Source organism: Crassostrea angulata, chromosome 8 (assembly GCF_025612915.1).
Source record: "Crassostrea angulata isolate pt1a10 chromosome 8, ASM2561291v2, whole genome shotgun sequence".
Classification (NCBI taxonomy): Eukaryota; Metazoa; Mollusca; class Bivalvia; order Ostreida; family Ostreidae; genus Magallana; species Magallana angulata.
This window is the reverse complement of record NC_069118.1, coordinates 13,967,376-13,987,258: the sequence shown is the minus strand read 5'-3', so window position 1 is coordinate 13,987,258 and position 19,883 is coordinate 13,967,376. Positions and strand designations below refer to the sequence as shown.

At 34.9% G+C, this 19,883-nt stretch overlaps 2 protein-coding genes across 3 annotated transcripts in view; one reads left to right on the top strand and one right to left on the bottom strand.

The window, feature by feature from the left end:
• The window catches only part of LOC128159581 (uncharacterized), a 17,210-nt gene extending 12,228 nt beyond the window's left edge, over nt 1-4,982 (top strand). For both annotated transcript variants that reach the window (XM_052822709.1, XM_052822710.1), the window contains exons 9-10: nt 403-566; nt 3,815-4,982. In XM_052822709.1, coding sequence (XP_052678669.1) covers nt 403-566; nt 3,815-4,077 — 427 coding nt within the window. In that variant the 3' untranslated portion in view covers nt 4,078-4,982. The remainder of the gene's footprint in view (nt 1-402; nt 567-3,814) is intronic.
• Nucleotides 4,623-19,883, bottom strand: LOC128159582 (protein arginine N-methyltransferase 6-like). Its single transcript, XM_052822711.1, has 13 exons — nt 19,782-19,883; nt 14,799-14,897; nt 12,785-12,850; nt 10,231-10,340; nt 9,071-9,171; nt 7,960-8,007; nt 7,437-7,505; nt 6,964-7,034; nt 6,492-6,574; nt 5,986-6,095; nt 5,423-5,532; nt 5,089-5,199; nt 4,623-4,859 (listed from the first exon to the last, which is right to left on the bottom strand). The coding sequence occupies exons 1-13, from the start codon at nt 19,802-19,804 to the stop codon at nt 4,775-4,777; spliced, it is 1,086 nt and encodes a 361-aa protein (XP_052678671.1). The 5' UTR covers nt 19,805-19,883; the 3' UTR covers nt 4,623-4,774.

The following is a 19,883-nucleotide window of genomic DNA, read 5'->3' as shown; positions in this document are numbered from 1 at the left end:
GGAACACAAATATAAACACCAGTTTATACAAAACTGAATCAACTTTATTACAGTATTTAAAAAAAAAAAGATACCCCGTTTTCGTCCAGATAATTACATGCCTGCATTTAATCGAGGGATGACTCCACCATAAATTTGAAAATTTTAGTCTAAATGACACGACAATATAGGCCTAACGGGACTAAATATAATAACGTTGCTTCAACAAAATATTGTAAAATGAACAAAAAAGACAAGTTGTCCAGTAACCTTATTGTTCTCAATAACCTAACATGGCCACGAATAGGCGCATTTTTGTTTAAAATAAACCACATCTTTCTCTTGAAAAATAACCGACACAGTACCCGTAATTTAATCCATAATAATGTACAATATGATGATACCGACATGATTTTTCTTCAGATCCTTTAAATCCTACGTTGACTGTTTGAAAGGCTTCATTGAGGTCCAGTGTCCCGGAGAGGCGGGAGCTGCCCTGGCGATAGCGGCGTACCACGAGTCCTGGTTGTCAGAAAATATCAAGACATTGCTAGGGGTCCAATGTCCGCCACTCGGGTACTACTCGGGTAAGTCCAGTTTAATCTAGGGTGAGTCTAGAAGTACCCCGGGTAATTCCGGTTAAAACTTGGGAAAGTTCTGATAAAACTCGAGTAAGTTCGGCCACAACTCGGCAAGTCTGCATGGTTAAGGTGGCAGGGGACAGTTTTTTTGATACAATTCATTGTAGCCAAGGGATGCATGGCTTCGGAACTCTGTAACTAGAATTTCCTCAGTTCCCATTCAGCACAAATACCTTTAATTCACTCTTTATAAGGCCAGTCACCAATTTCTGAAGAAAATTACTAGTCAAAACCTGTAAAATTCTCTACATACTGGTTTTTATAAGATTTTGACCCTTTCATATTTTGCTAATTTTTCATGATTTTTCAGCTTTTTAGACCTCCCCCAGCTAATTCCCTGCAGAGGGTTGACCTTCCGTACCGCGTGCATGTTGCACTATCACATGTCAGAAACTTACCAGTGTATAGTTTACAATGTCCCATCCACCTACTTTTCGTGTTATTTTACCTCCCGTCTGTAACTTGCAATTTCACTGTGTAAAGTCAGCACAACAGTCATAGCCGCAGGTTTCGCATTTTACTTCTGATTCTCATGTACCTAACATAAGGGGCCTACATATTGCATATCAATTTCAACAAGAGACACCCCTCTAACTAATGATAATCATTAAAAATCATTTCATGAATTTTAGCAACACTCATAAGCCTTCAAGTACAGCAACTCTCAATTTTACAAAAATATTGACGGGTACTTTATTCGAAACTGTCCCTTGCTACCTTTAACATACACTAACATTCTCTGAAAAGTCATCTTGTCTTAAAATTAAAAGGCTTATGCTATTCTGAGAAAAAGTACACCTCATTTTGACAATTCCATTGAGGTTTAAGAAAAATATGGCCATTTAAGTGAACCCACCATTTCCACTTTCCTCTATTTAACACAGATTCATAGGGTTCTCCATAAATAAAGCATCTTTACCTAATCTTTTAGAGGTCAACTGTTGTTCAACCTCCTTAAATAAGAAACCTTATTCAAAACTACATACATTGGATTGATATTATTATGATAAAAGCATCACATCACTTAGAAATCCCTCTACATGTATACCCTCCCCCTATCTTTTGATTTTCACAAGAAGGATTAGTTTGAACACTTTAACCTAATATTATGAAACTTTTGGCAGTTTCCTTGAGTCATTTCTTACACATATTTAAAAACAACCAACACTGATATCTAAAATTGATCTTTTTTTGGTAAATGGATGATTTGTAGCATTTTTATTCAGAAAAAATCATGTCGCCCAACATGTGATTTCTTGTTTTCATGAAAAACTAAGCCTAAAATCATATTTAGTGGATATCTTACATATTCTGGTTTCTAGTCTCCTTTTAACTTTGCTAAATTAGTAAGACCTACAAGTGTGATGTGTGTGTTTAATTAAAATGAAATTCAAATACACCCGGGTACCTGGGGACGGATGAGAATTCCATGAAAAATGTTCAAATTTTACATGTTTTTCTACATTTTTGATGAATATATACAATAAAAGGGTAAAAAATATGTTGTTTTTTTATTCATTTCAAGAGTAATTATCATAGCAGATGTTATTTCAAGGTCAAATGTACATTTACATATCCTACATGTAATGGTAATGGAGTCCATTGGAAAGAGGGGGTGGCTTTTTCAATTCTGTAAATACATCTAAAATACCATTTTTTGATAGGAAGGAGCAAAAACTTGAGTTTTTTGACATATTGTATACTTTGATAACTGCATTTGTCTACATGTAAAGTTCACTTGATATAAAAATATGCTGTTTAAAAAAAATTGGGTGATATAAGTCAGGTGGCTTAATGTTATTTCATAAAATCAGACAGCAAAATGGCTGCAAATTCATAAATTTAATGATTTAATTGATAAAAACTGTTTTAAAATATTTATTCTTATCTCAGTAATTAACTTAAGCCTATTAATTGTCATCAGGATAGGAAATACCTACTCTCTTAGCCAATTTACTCTAGTGGTGGTCATTCTACACATTTAAGAGGGAGTTACTCCCCTTGAATATTTTAGCTAATAAATCATGTAATGACATCTATAGCCAAGAAAATCATCCATTTTCACAAAATGTATTACTTATGGTACAAAATCCACTCAAAATTACAGTTAAAGGAGAAATATGAAAATACCATGTAGTCTTGAAGGTGGCAGGGGACAGTTTTTTTGATACAATTCATTGTAGCCAAGGGATGCATGTCTTCGGAACTCTGTAACTAGAATTTCCTCAGTTCCCATTCAGCACAAATACCTTTAATTCACTCTTTATAAGGCCAGTCACCAATTTCTGAAGAAAATTACTAGTCAAAACCTGTAAAATTCTCTACATACTGGTTTTTATAAGATTTTGACCCTTTCATATTTTGCTAATTTTTCATGATTTTTCAGCTTTTTAGACCTCCCCCAGCTAATTCCCTGCAGAGGGTTGACCTTCCGTACCGCGTGCATGTTGCACTATCACATGTCAGAAACTTACCAGTGTATAGTTTACAATGTCCCATCCACCTACTTTTCGTGTTATTTTACCTCCCGTCTGTAACTTGCAATTTCACTGTGTAAAGTCAGCACAACAGTCATAGCCGCAGGTTTCGCATTTTACTTCTGATTCTCATGTACCTAACATAAGGGGCCTACATATTGCATATCAATTTCAACAAGAGACACCCCTCTAACTAATGATAATCATTAAAAATCATTTCATGAATTTTAGCAACACTCATAAGCCTTCAAGTACAGCAACTCTCAATTTTACAAAAATATTGACGGGTACTTTATTCGAAACTGTCCCTTGCTACCTAAAACTCGGTTAATTCCGGAAACAACTCGGGTAAGCCCATTAGAATTCGGGTACGTCCGGATACTATCAGGGAAAGTCGGCTGAACGACCGGACACCTGGATGCGCTGACAAGTCTAGCATGTCCATACGGATATACTAATATCTGACAAGAAGGCACGTGTACAGGTAGCAACTTTTAGAAATGTGATAAGCAACTATGAAAAGTTTATATCCTAGCAACACGGAAGCCCGTAAAATTTGCATTAGACATCGCCAAAAAAAAATAATTTAAAAAGTAAGTTAAACCAATCAGATTATAATTGTAAAGGTATTATGGTGTATCATATTAAATTAGAGAGATTATTAATTTTTATATTTTAATCAGATAACAGTATACATCTACAATTATTTATTTTCAGGCCCTGAAGAAACAACTACAATGCCGCAATGGCCAACCGGCCATCTCCTGATACCGAGCACCACAGAGGCACCACCTCCGCCGCCAAGCAGTCTTGAGCCACAAACGTTCAATCCAGGATTTGCAACACCAGAACCAACACCGCCAGCCACCACCTTGAAAAATGTAGAGGACAAACCTGGGGCAAGCTCCGGCGAAGTTTGCAGACTGTCCCGAGTTTTCTCTGGAGTTTTATTCGTGTCTATGACATTTTTGGTAATATAATTAATGCAGTACCCGTTATCATAGCACAACACGAGTTTGTGTTGTGCTCAGGAAAAATTCTTAAATTTTAATTTTTAGATGACAACATATATTCGCTCCGTGGCCGTCAATTGTTAAGAACAGCAAAACGGTCGCGTGAACAATAAGCCCAAATGATAAAAGAAAACATGTGCAGTGTCCATATTAAAACTTATCGTTTAAACTTTTGTGATTATTAAGATTGTCCATTACAAAAAACAGTGTGTACATCAAAGCAGAGCTCAGTCGTCTCTTTTAATATGTCATATAAACAACTTTTCACTTTTTCTGAAATAAAGTTACTTAAAATGAGCAAAATTTCAATTCAGTAATTACTTTCACAACTTACAGGTGTATACTTATTTTTAGCAGATGTTTATACACTTATTTTTCTAAGCCTTCCCGTGTTGGCTTGAGAAATCCATTTATATTTCAGATTTCAAAAAATGTGTATAAACACTTGATCCTTATTAAAAAGAAGGAAAGGTAATCTTTAAAACAAATAACTTTTTCTCAACGTAAGCCAATGAAAGGTATAGTTCTTTATATACAAAGCATTGTTTGTATAAAACTGATACATGCTGTCAAAACAAGCCATTGTCTGTCAAAAGCTTGAAGTGTTATTGTCAACAATGAATGTATTTTTATAACGTATAGAAACATATAATATCAATAATCATCACGTTATATTGTCACTCATGTAATAAGATTTTTGTTGAATGTTGTGTTTATCGATTTGAAAACCGATGTTAACATCGAGGAATCTGAAAAAAGAAAATATTGTTTTTTAATTGTACTTAATATTAACAGAGTTTGTAATACAACCTAATGTTTTATTCCATTTGTACATTTTCATAAATAAGTACTATATTAAAAGGTTACGAAAATACTAGAGTGATTTTCTTTATTATGAGGATAGTTAGAGTTAGTTTAGAGGGTATCTAAAAAATCACCAAATTTTAATACATTTAATTGTGAGAAGAAAATTTGTACCTGGGTTTGGCTTTATTTGGCTTCATAGTTATCGTTCCTTGTATCTGTGTATCCTGTCTGACGTCACACTCTTCTTCATTATAAAACAATGTCTGTCCCCAATGTGTACTTCTGTAAATGAAAATTACGTTATGTAAGTAAAGCGTTTTTAACCTTCTTGCTTTTTTTTAACCCATTTTCGAAATTCCCTTTAAATAATCACATGCGTTTTGTTAATCATTGATTTAATTTCACATGAAGTTGAAATTATTCAAACACTCCCTTGGTTGAAAGAATGACGAGTGTACAAAACGTCTATATAGCCTTGTTAATACCGAGAGTAAGAAAGACTTGCTGTGAATATGGTGAGGTAGAGAGAATGACGTTCTCTGGAAACGAGACGGTGAACCAAAGGACAAATCCATGGAGGACCGAGGAGCCGAAACAGGTCAGCTCGAAATTCCTCTGCATAAGAAAAGAGCAGACATTTTAACCGAGATACTGCCGGCCAATCTACGACACATTCAAAATACGTATTATTATAGCCAAAATGACGATCGTTGATTTCTTCGAGTTTTTTTTTACAGATAAGATATAAATATACATATATAAAACTTTGATACACAATTTTTAGCCTTTGAAAAAGAATAAATTAACTTTTTACATTTGGCTTTGAATCAATAGGTTCCTTCACAGTAACCTCGTAATAAAATTACAAATTAATATTAGACAAATCTTGTAAAATTGAAAAATAATGTATCTACAAACAATTGCGATAGAAAAGAGTTTATGCTGAAATTGGAAGGAAAATATCATTATTGGATCATTTTTTTCTTCGGGGTTTCCTCTCCGTTGAAGTTGAGAGTATAAAGATAACCTAAACAGTTTTCATTTGCAACTGAAACTAAAATGAGAGACCTGGATGTCCGTGACCTCCTGGACGGTCACTTTACTGAGGTCAAAGTTCACTAACTGACACGCATGGGCAATGACATCCTCAGGACAGATGCACCGGACATGGGCGCCATCTACAATTATCGGGAGGAGTACCGTTAAGGACCATAATGAAAACAACAACTGATTAATGTCGGATCTTTACTATTGTCCACACAGACTTAAATATACTTTATATAGCAATCTAAGGAGAATTTATTATTAACATATGTATAAACAGTTTTTCGACCAATCAGAAGAGTCGTTTTCTCACCACTATTACTATTAGAATACTACTGTATTATAAATATGATTTCCAATAAAAATTGCATTAAAATATAAAATCATGTTTTCATGTAAATGTGATAAATACACAGATATTCACAGATTTTAAAATAAATACAACCAAGAAAGAAACGTATCTATTCCATTGAAAACTACTGGTTTGCTGATACCATGAACAAAAAAACCCAAGCAATGAAGAAACTCACATGACAAGCTCTGTTTTGCGTATGTTTTCATACACTCCATGGACACCTTATACTTTTCTTTTATGGCACTCCATGTTTCCAATCTTACACAAAAACAAGAAGCAAACAAATTTAATTGTACCAACATCATATTGCATATAACACAGTAATTTTACAGATATTGTCTATTCTGTTTCAAAAGCTGAACACGTTTTCATCATGTTTTACCATTTTATACCGAATACTTTGATGATACTTGCCCAGAAACCTTGATTTCTACATATCCTCTGAACAAATTTACATCATCAAAATTCAATCAATACCCATCATTAAATAATTCTTCATGCCAATTATTGTGTGTGTGATTAGTCAGCTAACCAATCAAAATGTTCTTTCTATTTGACCAATAAGATGAGAGCGAATTAATATCTGGCCAATCAGGCGTGCTATTAATCTGAATGATCAATGGGGCAATAACAGTGTTTCTGTTCACCTTTCTGAAATTTCGTCGTCTGAAAACGGGGCAATATACAGAGATGCTGACGACGGGAGAATGACACCGTCCTGAAATAGAAAAAATGTTGTACAGCACACAGAAATATTGACTTCAAAGAAAAAGTGTGATACATATTTTGTATATATAAAGCATATTTCCTAAATTTCATAAAGAGATAAAAAAGGCATATAAATTATGCAAATCATAGCAATAAGTAAAATGATGTTTACTGTGGAATCATTTGAATTCGTGGGGGCCAGTTTTCGTGGATTGTGGGTTTTTTGTTTATTTGTGGGGATGTAATTTCGTGGATGTGTCGGTTTTCAGTTTAAGTAAGATAACTAATTCTTTCAAGTTTTTTTTCGTCGAGGATATAGATTCGTGGCTTCTCACGAATACCACGAAAATTGAGCCACCATGAATTCTAAAGATTCAACAGTATCCGATTTTTTAAGGTCTTTCAGTCGTACTTTCTTCATCCAGCGGTCTCTTATATGTAGAACAGATGGCAACATGGATTCATAAAACAACGCATAGCCCTGTAATAAAACAAGAAATGATTTATTCACCTTCATTTTTTTTTAATAAACAGAGTAATGTAAACCCAATAACATACACACTCAATTTACATTTATTTCCCGACAACCCACATTTAATTAAGTCAAAAATTATTTAAGAGAATAAAAGACGCTTTTTAGGCAGTTGTAGAAAAATCACGAAGAAAGTTACCGTACAAATGATTTAGAGTATTGAAAATAAAATACGTCATTTACTTGTCATCAATGAAAGTCGTAAGTCTCATTGCCAAAACGCAATACCGAATTATTTTGTCATTTAGAAGAAAAATTAAGTGACGACTATTTTATCTTCATCAGTACCGAATGATTGTCACAATAAATTGAGGAACAGCTGTGTTCCAAGTCTTAAGTTTTTTGCCCCCCCCCCCCCCCTTTGTGATTCACACCAGTATAACAGTTATAAATTTATACAAACCATCCATTCGCTCACAATGACATCCACTTTTTCTGGCAATTTGACATCCTGCAAGTACAAAACACAAATTTTGAAAAAAGTTTATACATGTATCTACGCAAAGAGTGACGCCTCACATGAAATTCATCTAAAATTTCCCAGCGAGTTATAGTACTTATATTGTTATCATTACCGTGAATTGAATTTCATGATTTCGTAAAGTCAAGCGGCCAAAAAAAAATTCAACTTAATAGGGAGGCGTATTTGGTTTTTTTGCGGAAAAACTACATTAGCAAAACTCTTCATTTTTTAACCATATATGTCAATTAAACCAATTCTAGTTAATTTGCAAAGTTTAAAAAAAATTGACAATCAGGTTCTTTTTAGGGACCATTTCAAAATAGAGGTACATTTACAATAGGAATATATAAGAAACTGTTGTTTTCCGCACTTCGAAGCAGACTGAAAAACTACTACAAAGCGTTTTTTCTCAAATCGTTAACAATGATTTGTAATATCATTTCCTACCTTTTATGTAAAGATACTAAATTCTAACGTCTGGTTTTTAGTTGGGGTCATCTCAAAATGTTAAAATGCACCAAATTTTGCTATATATTTGGAGCATTACGAATGAATATTGGTATAATGGATTCATTCAAAAAATAAGGAAAATGTCCTTGATGATAGCATCATTCTGTGCATAAAATTTTAACGGTGTACGATTTTTACTTTTTCTTTCATGCTATTTCTTATAACGTACCCTACAAAACATTTCATCATAACGTCATAAAAGCACAATGACAACACTCCCATACCGTACAACGGAAGTATAGATCGTTTGAAAGATAAAAAATTTTCTTAAAAAATCTAAATATTTTCATTTTCATTTGTATTTTGATTATTGTGTTCAATTTGGAAAATGATGTAAAAAAAATCATAGAAAATCATAAATACATTATATTATACTAGAATGCGCAAAAACGTGGGCAAATATCAATTACTGTTCTTGTGATGCTTTTTTAAAGCGAGGTACATTTACATGTAGCTGTGTATCCATTAAAGTATTGAAGGGAGTGGAGAAATAAATACCTATTAGATAAAGTTATTCATTGTTAATTATTTTCTACCATACCTCAGCTCTACCCTGCAGTACTGTGATTCTATCCGCCATCTTGTTTTCTTCAACTACCAATCTGGTCTGTTTAGCGAGAGCACTTCCCTCTATCGCATACACTGTCAAAAAATTGTATAATTACATACATGTACTGTAAAACATAAAAACGCACACAGTATGATATTAGGATGCAAGGACGTTACAAAGGAATGAGCTTTGATCGTAACTTTCCATTAGTTAATGTTCATTGCACATACTATGTTCATCTGTACTCTTTGACTGCGTGAGCCAGATATGACACAGGGAAGTAAAAATAAGCAAGGATTTTACTTAGGTTTCAATTTGACCTTTAACTCACAAGTTTTTTTTAAAAACAATCTTAAGGTGAAGTACCTATATGGCTCAAGGTCGAGAAAACAATTTTTTTTTAATTGCAAAGGTCACAAGATTCAAATCCTTTATCCTTGAGCAATCTTTGGGTCAGGTAAATGTAGAGGCCAGCAAAGACAAGTTCCAATAAAAGAACAAAATGTGATATAGAAAATGAATATTTTTTTTTTTGATAGCAATCTGAGACGAACTTGGCCTTGGACCTAGAAAGGCGGTTTAAGGTCATTATATAGTCTTTACACTTAGCCGCTTTTTGGGTATAATTCGGACGCACCACACTTCGGTTTATGTTTAAACCAGATAATACAAAGGGAAGAGAAGATATGCAAGAATTTTACCAAGCGATCTCCTGGCGTTGATTTTGACTTTTTGCTTACAGTTTAGACTTTTTCAGGTGAAAATCAAACCTATTGGCTAAGGGAAGAGAAATTGAGCCTCTGACAAGTGATATTGGAAGGACTGACGAACGGACGTACAGGCTGATCACTAACAAACACCCACAGAGCGACACACTAATTAAAGTTCACTTCTTTAGTATGCGTTAATATTAATACATGTAAATTGAATATACGGTACAATATATATCAACTTAGCTGCAGGTCTGTAGCTCCCGGTCTAAAAAAAAATTGAATTGACGACCTCCATTCATTTTTCTTTTTTAATCTTGAACTACAGACCTGCAGCGAATATCAACTATATTATTTGAACAAACAAAATATCTGAAGAAATATTTTGTTTCCTCACTAGTCATGAACAATGCTGGTGAATAAAGGCAGGAGTGACGTCACCTTTCTTGGCGCCAGCCTGTACACAGAACACGCTCAGTATTCCCGTCCCCGCCCCAACATCCGCCACCACTTTCCCGCGGATCTTCTCGTAATTCTTCAATATGGCATATCTGTCAAAATCAGTACAACCGTGACATAAATATTGGCTCAAGCATCTTTAAGACAAATCGTTTATTGCCGCGGAGATCAGATCTCGTTAGCGTTTGGGATCTGGTTTTGGCACGTGGCTGCTTCCCGCCAAACGGTCTTGAGTAAACACGCGGAGGCTGCGATATAACTAATCACTACCGGCCGCGCGCTCTCAATTGTTTGTACGAGATCGTGACAGCCAGTTCTTAAGCGATTTTTGGATAAAAACAAATAATTATTATCTGATTCATTTTTTATATAAAACCCTGATATTATCTAATCAATATTACGCCGCGGAAGTTTTCATTTCGAAATGAGACGGTTGGATTTCGTTGTGTGTAGGAACACTTTTTGTTTGTGTAGTAAAATCGAGAGCGCTTATAACAAAACAATCGTTTATCTTCATTAAAATGTCCAATTACTAATATTGAGAGAATATCAATACTTTCAAGTTGTGTATGAATAAGCCTATTCTCTCCTTTTTATTACAATATTACACGTGTAATATGGTACATTGACTTACTTTAATATATTAGCTAAATTGATCTAAACCTGGGAAAAGGGGGGGGGGGGGGGGTCCGGACCTTCATGACTTTTCAAAATTTATGAATAAGTATATATTTATATGTAGAAACTAGAAAATGACCTTGGAACCCCTCCCCCTGGAGAAACATGGCCCGCGGGACCCGCACTTAATTTTGGTAAGAAGAGATATATATTTAGTAATACTTGTATTCTGGCAGTTGCTGGAGTTTTTTTTAAGGGGAAGGGTGGGAATGGACTCATTTTCCCCTAAAGATACAATGTCCACGCCATACTAGTAAATGCATCCCTTTACCACCTGTAGGCAGTTTAGAGGAATGATGGGATATAACGAGTCCCACCTGTAAGCAGGTTAGAGGAATTATGGGATACCGCGAGTCATACCTGTAGTCAGGTTAGAGGAATGATGGGATATAACGAGTCCCACCTGTAAGCAGGTTAGAGGAATGATGGGATATAACGAGTCCCACCTGTAGGCGGGTTAGAGGAATGATGGGATATAACGAGTCCCACCTGTAAGCAGGTTAGAGGAATGATGGGATATAACGAGTCCCACCTGTAAGCAGGTTAGAGGAATGATGGGATATAACGAGTCATACCTGTAAGCAGGTTAGAGGAATGATGGGATATAACGAGTCCCACCTGTAGGCGGGTTAGAGGAATGATGGGATATAACGAGTCCCACCTGTAGGCGGGTTAGAGGAATGATGGGATATAACGAGTCATACCTGAAGGCAAGTTAAAGCAATGATGGGATATAAGGAGTTTGACATTTAGATGGGTAAGAGGGATGATGCATGGGATATAAGGAGTCCTACCAGTAGGCAAGTTAAAGGGAAGATTGGATTTAATGAGTCCCACTCGTAGGCAGGTTAGAAGGATGATAAGACATTATAAGTCCCACCTGTAGACAGGCTAAAGGAAAGAGGGGATATAATGAGTCACCCCTGTAGACATGATTGAGGGATATAACGAGTCCCATCTGAAGACAGGTTTGACGGATGATGGGATATAGAGTCCAACCTGTAGGCTGGTTAGAGGAATGATGGGATCTAATGGGTCAACCCTGTTGGCAGGTTGAAGGGATAATGGAATATAACGAGTCATACTTGTAGGCGGGTCAGAGGAATGATGGAATTTGATGTATCATACCTGAGGGCAGGTTGGAGGGATGATGGGATATAATAAATCCCACCTGTAGGCAGGTTTGAGGGAAGATGGGATATGGAGTCTAACCGTCCTGTAGGTAGGTTAAAGAGATGATGAGATATAATGAGTCCCACCTGTGAGCAGGTTAGAGTGATGATTGGATATAATAAATCCCACTTGTAACCAGGTTAGAGGGGTGATTGGATATAATAAATCCCACCTGTAAGCAGGTTAAAGGGATGATGGGATACAATAAATCCCACCTGTAACCAGGTTAGAGTGAAGATGGGATATAATAAATCCCACCTGTAAGCAGGTTAAAGGGATGATGGGATATAATTAATCCCACTTGTAACCAGGTTAGAGTGAAGATGGGATATAATAAATCCCACCTGTAAGCAGGTTAAAGGGATGATGGGATATAATAAATCCCGCTTGTAACCAAGTTAGAGGGGTGATGGGATATAATAAATCCCAGCTGTAGGCAGGTTGAAGGGATGATGGGATATAATAAATTCCACCTGTAGGCAGGTTAGAGGAATGATGGGATTAACAAGTCCCACCTGAGGGCAGGTTTGAGGGATGATGGGATATAGTGTCCAACCTGTAGGCAGGTTAGAGGGATGATGGGATATAACGAGTCCCTCCTGTAGACGTATTAGAAAGAATATGGGATATAATGAGTCCTATCTGTAAACAGGTTAGAGGGATGATGGGATATCATGAATCCAACCTGTAGGCGTTCGTCCTGACGACGTCATTCAACATCTCTTCGTGAATCCCCACATCAGCGTAACTCCTGAAAAAATACGGGAAAAAATAATACAGGAATAAAACAGATGTTAGATGTAAATTTACTTCCATTTTCAAGTTTCTATACCTTTGAATTTACAATTTTCTATCTAATAGGCAAAATTATTTTTAAAAATCAAACAATAAATATCTAAAAAAAAAAAAAAAGATTGTCTCCCAAACTGATATTAGCTATAAAGAATGCAAAAATGCGACTTTAAAACTATAACTTCAAATATTTTTCTAGAAAACAAATCTCCTAAAGTTCATTGAAGTTCCCCATTGTGTTGGAAGTAATTTTCAATCTCGAGATGAAGTACAGTAGCATTGGTGTGGAATTAAAGAAGAAAACCAGATTAAGTCATTTATCCCAAAGTTTGAAATATTTCAGCCGACTGGTAGTGTCGATTTTCTCACTTCAGATGTAAGAATATTGCGTAATTCTGTACATCTCCAAGCTCTTATATAAACCGACCTCAGTGATTTACGAGTCATACAAATGGTTTGTTTGGTAGAGATGAAACAGAGGTTGGTCCTTACCATCTATACGTTATCAGTATAGATTACAAATAAAAACATCTGGAATTAACGTGGATGGTCGGATCAAACTCAATCCAAAGACATCAATTTTTCATAGATCAAAACTGTTCCCTTTCATCTTATCTTGACATTTTACAAGTGAATATTCAACAGACTGAATACAACATACATACTTCTATATTTCCTTCAAATTTATTTCCAATGCAGATCAGCGAGATGTGTTACTACAGGGCAAGCTTTGGCGCGATTAGCTGCAGATATCAATATATAGTAACGATATTTCGTCATCCATCTTCATTTGTCTCGAATTATCAGCCTCACTGACTGATTCGCTGTAATCAGCATTACATGGTAAGATTTAATGAAACTCCTAACAATCAGAAATGCCCGTACAATCCATTATCTGCAGCAAGAACAATGCTTTATCGGAGACGAGATGTCTGAGGATGCAGATTCTTTTTTTTTTTACAATTAACTTTAAGTGTTAAAAAAAGAACACTGGGAGAAAAGCGAAAGGCTAAAATGTGACCTGAAATACTTATGTTGTGTAGTAAGGTCATACAAATAATGAAAACTCCGAACACTATACATTTAATAGTAGTCCATATGTCTCGCAAAAGTCTTCCAGGAATCGTTTGATGTGAAACGATACACGTAAATTTCTCGTGATATGCCCACTGTGAATAGAGATACACTGTACTGAGGAATAAATGAAATATCGTCTAAAGATTTACTGGATATCGATGACGTAGCTACCAGGGGAGGTAATCTGTGTACCACCTCACAGATATGGTACCCTATACACAACTAGCTCCCACCGTGTCATCTGGTTTTTTTTCAAATTAAGCCTGCCATGTATAAACAGTTCTTGCAAATTACCAAAAAATATAGCGACACGGTAAGTATAAAAATGCCCTGCCTCAGTGCATAGATTCTAGATATCAAGATGCAGAAAGGGTTTCCGATAATATGCGTGTTCAAATATGCATTTTAAGATGGCAAAAAAAAAGTCAACTTCTACGACCAAGTCACAAATAATTTTTAATATTTGTATTTTTTTGTGGTTCGCAACGATATTTCATTTCCACCCAGAATTCTCCAGGGGTGGGTACAGACTACTGTGATATTTGTACATGTTAAATATAGCGGGAGGGTTTATAAAGTTTACAAACTTATAATTTAACAACTTGGAATTTCAATAGTTACACCCAGTAAATTCAAAATCCACAATATTTCTACAATTCAAGACCTACGATACTTCTAGTGTTGATTTATCATAAACGTGTCTTAAATTGCGAACACGTCAAAGTACTGCTAACATAACACACCACGATGCAACGCACACGTTTTTCATTTACATGACAACAAAAACAGCATTAAAACGTACGAGACAAAAACAAAATATTGTGACTCACTGGAAATATTCCTTGTCCTGACTCCCTGCTTTTATTTCTTGCTCTTCGCCATTGCTTGACATAGTCCTCGAATTCTCGGTATCATCGTCCAACTTTTTCCTGAAATATTTATACACAAAATTAAACAAGTCCATTGTTGCTTTTTTTTTTTATCCCGTTTACTTCCCTTTGCTACTCCTTGAAATGGTCTGAATAATGCACACGTGTTTTGATCAAGTCCGTTCCGCTATTGCGAGTGAATCTACTGATTCTTATTGTTTACATTAGAATGCTTATCTAACACAAATAAATTCAACAACATCGGTTAAAACGTTTTAAACGTCAAACAAGTGAGCATGGCTGCGTTTTTTAAGCATCTGACACGAGTTGAAGATTAGCAAGAGTTTTTTTCCCCCCGTAAGTTCTGATCACACGCCAAAGAACCAAAAATTAACTTCTTCATCCGGCGATGGTGCTTTGCTCTAATTCTATCCATTTTTCAAACTTTGTATCTATTTCACAAGATGTTATACATTTATTTTTCTCTCTCTATCCAGTACCGCCTATATTGGGTCCAGACGCAAGACATCTTTAATCCCCTCTACTCGCCTGCGTTTAATTTGACGTGCGTTAATTGATATTGTCAATAGCATTCACTGCGCTATTGACATGACACGATACACATATATAATTATACGCGTGCTTTTAAATCAATCCACCAAAATCACGCAGCACTTACTAAATTATTTAACCCCCAACCCAAACTACACAATAAGCTCCCTCTTCCTTCTCACGCAATCTCTATATAGAAAAATTGTCCACTCTCATAAATTGGTTTGAATTTGTTTGCGTTATCCCCATCGCCCCTGCCTTATGTTGATACAGAGCCATTAATAACTGCTATACAACAAGGAGTAGACCATGTCTTCTGACCCAGTCGAACATTTATACTAGTTTAGCGTACATCATGCACAACATCGGCGTTTGGATTTGTCGTAGATTGAATTTTACCGAGTTTTAATGACCCTACATTTGCAATATTGCAACTTAAACGGAAACTAATACAATTTTATGGAATCAATTTTCCACCAGGAATTAAGATTCTGAGAAAACCAACACGTATTTGTCGACCTATAATCTAATATTTTCCCACGCCGGTTTGGGATTCCGGACTTGGAATAAGCCACCATTATGATAACATACAACAGTATTGACATGAATTGACATTTATCATATAACTACAGTAGAATCTGTGTCGCTGGGCACCTCAGTACTCCAACAAACTGTAGATTACAAAAAAACATTCCAATCATTCACCAATAGAATAGAGTTATGTCCCCTGATCTCCCTCACAGTCATTCCTCTAATAAACTTCTTGTCCATTTTATTTCAAATCTGGTATACAGCTCTCTGCTAGAGAAATTATAGCTAACTTCTAACCCTGATAGGTTGATTTCGAATGGAAACAAACACACAATAAACAATTAATGTTGTTGATATTAGATTATTTTTCTTTTTGGAAAAATATTGCATTGATAGCTGTTATGTTTGTTTTTGAATAACTTGATTTATGTACATGTACTATAGCATGCAATTGCAAGGATTTCTCTGATTTTCATATTTTAGCCTTGATAGTAAGTGAATTCAAAGTGGGGAAATTTAAAATGGTATGACATAACTCTTTACACAAGTACTTTGGGGCTAATTTAGTACTTGTCAAGGTAAAAATAAAGATCTGTCAGTGCGATCAAGGGAACATAAAATGAGGGCATTAAAAAGTACCTTGTACAGAGGGTTATAACATCATGTTCTCAAAGGACACCAAATAAGATTCAACATATTTTTTGTAAGTATTGCAAGTAAAAAAGAATGTGTGAGAGTGTGGATAAGCTCTGTATTGCCAAGCTCCTACTAGCACTAGCTAGTGGGTTAACCCTTTAGCTCAGTTGGTAGAGCATTAGGTTTTGGACTGAAGGGTCACCAATATTTAAGGCTACTTGTGGTCATTCATCCTATTCTATTACAAATGTTATTCCCAAATATCTGTAAGTATATAAATTATAGATTCTATCAGGTAATATTCATATACATTGTATCTGTGTGTGTTGAGCCATTGTCATATATGTAATATTGTACAGTTATTGACTTGGTATAAAATGATTAGTTTGACCTGAAGAAACCAGTGTTGCCCAATGTGGAGGGTAAAATTTCTGTGTAAAGGTCCAAAATTTATTTGTTGCCCAAATCCCATTCAACAACTGTTTTGTTATACCTTTCACTACAGATGCAATCTTCCCAATAATTTCAGGTAGCAATCAGCCATTTATGTCTCACAGTTCTTCAGCTATTTCCATTTCGTAAAGGTGTAACAATTATTATGTTGGACCAACAGAGCAGACAACATTAAAGATTATTATACTTTTATGTTAAATACTGAAATCTGATTGGTTTAGATGCAGTTGGTAATCCGCTCTATTACCCTCAGCGTTAGCAACAAACTTAGCAACGGGTAACACAACGAATTGTTTCATGCGCGTAAATTATGCGCGTATGGTTCGCCGTAGAATTCACTTCATTTAAGAAATAAACAAAGTTATTTAGTGTACATGGCGTTATGAATAGCAATTGCTCTGTTGGCATATTCCATGATGCGCGCTAGCCCATCATGGAAAATATGCCAGCAGAGCAGTTGCTATTCATTATAGAAAAATAATTGCAGTTCCTCCGTATGGACTTACAGTGGGAAAGAACAATCGATATGCAAATATTTCTAAATAAAAGCAGTAAAATTTTCTTTAAAATTAAGACATTCAGTATAATAAAAGAAATAGTGCCTGTTTGGGAGGAAAACTGTTGAAATTGACAGCCCTCGAAAACCATTGTCAACCTCTGCTTCACGTCGGTTGACAATGGTTTTCTCGGGGTGTCAATTTCAACAGTTACCCTACCAAACAGGCACTATTTATATAATGTAGGGGAATAAGCCAAGGCATAAGACCACTTCAGTACATTTGAAAAATCCATAACTTTTTTTATTACAATTACAATTATTACTTTTGTTACATTTATTAAGCATATGTAATCATTTGCATTCAGTATTGCTAAACCCTTCAAAAATTGATTCAAATTTGATTGATATTAAGACATCAAAATATGTATATGCTAACTGAGCAGCAAAATGCTATTGAAATTGGATGTTTAGAGTATATTTTTTTTTTAAAGAGTGGGTCATCATACCATTTTTTAAAAGAATGTACACTGATAAAACATGTAAATGTCTATCTTTTTCGAATTTCAAAAAAATGGTACCAAGACCCACTCTATGGTAAAAAGCAAGTTTTCTCCCAATTTTCAAGATGATCATCAAATGGCCAAGACTGAATTATGTTTGCGCAATACTAAATTGAGTTCATTATTTAAATGGTTTAAAACATGTGTTTTCGTGGTGTAGCTGTTAGCGAGGAGCTCTTAAATGTAAGTATAGTGAAGTAGGCATTCGATTTCAATGAATGGTATTATAAATATTTTTTATATATTTGTTTTATACTTTGTTTAAATTGGAAAAACTAATTTGACATAGAGAAAGTAGAAATTGCGTTATTATGAATTAAACACATGTACTTAAATCATTTTAGAGTTTTTTAGTTAACTGCTAAATAAGTTATCTTTAGTTTTATTTTTTAAAATAAACATGTTACTTTTATGAAGGCCGGGGTACAAATTTTGGACTTAAAGACAAAAGATTGGAATTCTTTATTCTATGTACACACACACACACACAAATTCTATGGAGATATGTAAGCACAGGAATAAAAATATCTGAAGTTAATACACATATTATACTAAATGCATGATTGTCATTTGAAACATACTAGTGATAGGGTTGTGGCCACTTGTGGGCATATTCTTCTGCTTATTCTCCCAGGTTCTTTGTTGGACTGGTTGAATTAATATTCTTTTGGTTAGATTTTTGTTATAAAAACTTAAGGGGTATAACAATCTTATCTGTATGTGCTTATGGACTTTGATAAGTGTTATTCATATTTCTGTGTGTACAAAAGTAATATACTTTTGTATGTGTAAACAGACAGGAAATATCCAATATTTTTGTGTATAAAGCGACAAGTAATATCCATTTGTCTATGTATACAAACATGTAATATCAATATTTCTGTATGCATGTATATTAACATTTGGTGCAAAACTTGCCTAGACCTCATAATTATAAAAATCATAGCAGAAAATATATAGATATGCACAATGATGCAAATGATCACACTTGGGGGGTGGGGGGGGGGGGGGTGGGGGGTGGGGGAATGGGTAACTTTATGTAATCTCACAATATTTAGTGTCAATGGAAAAGTACGGTAACTGACTGTCCTTGAATAGTTTGCTGGTTAGTTGATGAGCTTGATATATACTTGTAGCTCAATGCTAACTCAATGTGTGTTTACTCTGGAGTTTGATGTTTTATCAATAAAATAAAAGAGCTAAAAAAAGATTACATCCTCTAGTTTAAAAAAAAAAAGCAGGTATTTATTTATTAGAGGATGTAATACTGACTATTATGGCTCCATTATTGATTTAACTTCAGACTCCTGTAGTTTACTTGATAATTAAAAGTAACCAAACTGCATCAATATGTAAATTATACGTGTTGTAGACTAAATAAAACTTGATCTTATTATTACGTTCAATAACTGCATGCCAAAGAGTGATAATCCTATGTTGAGTACGGAAAATAGCAAAGACGTTATCATAATCAGAAGTGGCATAACGATAGGGGAAATGGAAAAAAAAGTACATATAACAACTGGTACATTCACCAACAAGCAACATATAGTACTGTTCTATGAACAGATGTACATGTAAACACCTGTAAGTAATTTCATTCCTGAAGAGAACTTGAACTTCTGGAGAACAAAAATAGGATGAATGCGGTGAATATATATCACAGACATTATTGACAATCAAAAATTGCATTGTGTAAAAAAGTAAGCTAACCTTTTGCACGGACAATCCTCCATTTAGACTGTTGTCACTAAATGAAAATGTTTCTCATGCATGTGATATGGGCGCAGACATTGTTGTTTTTATGGGTCTGAT

Coding starts and splice junctions, on each gene's coding strand:
- LOC128159582 (XM_052822711.1), bottom strand. CDS start 19,804: ATGGAGGATTGTCCGTGCAAAAG. Junction 7,506..7,959: donor TCATTGTGAGCGAATGGATG/GTTTGTATAAAT, acceptor GTTTTATTACAG/GGCTATGCGTTGTTTTATGA. Junction 5,200..5,422: donor TCTACCTCACCATATTCACA/GCAAGTCTTTCT, acceptor TTTCATTTACAG/AAGTACACATTGGGGACAGA.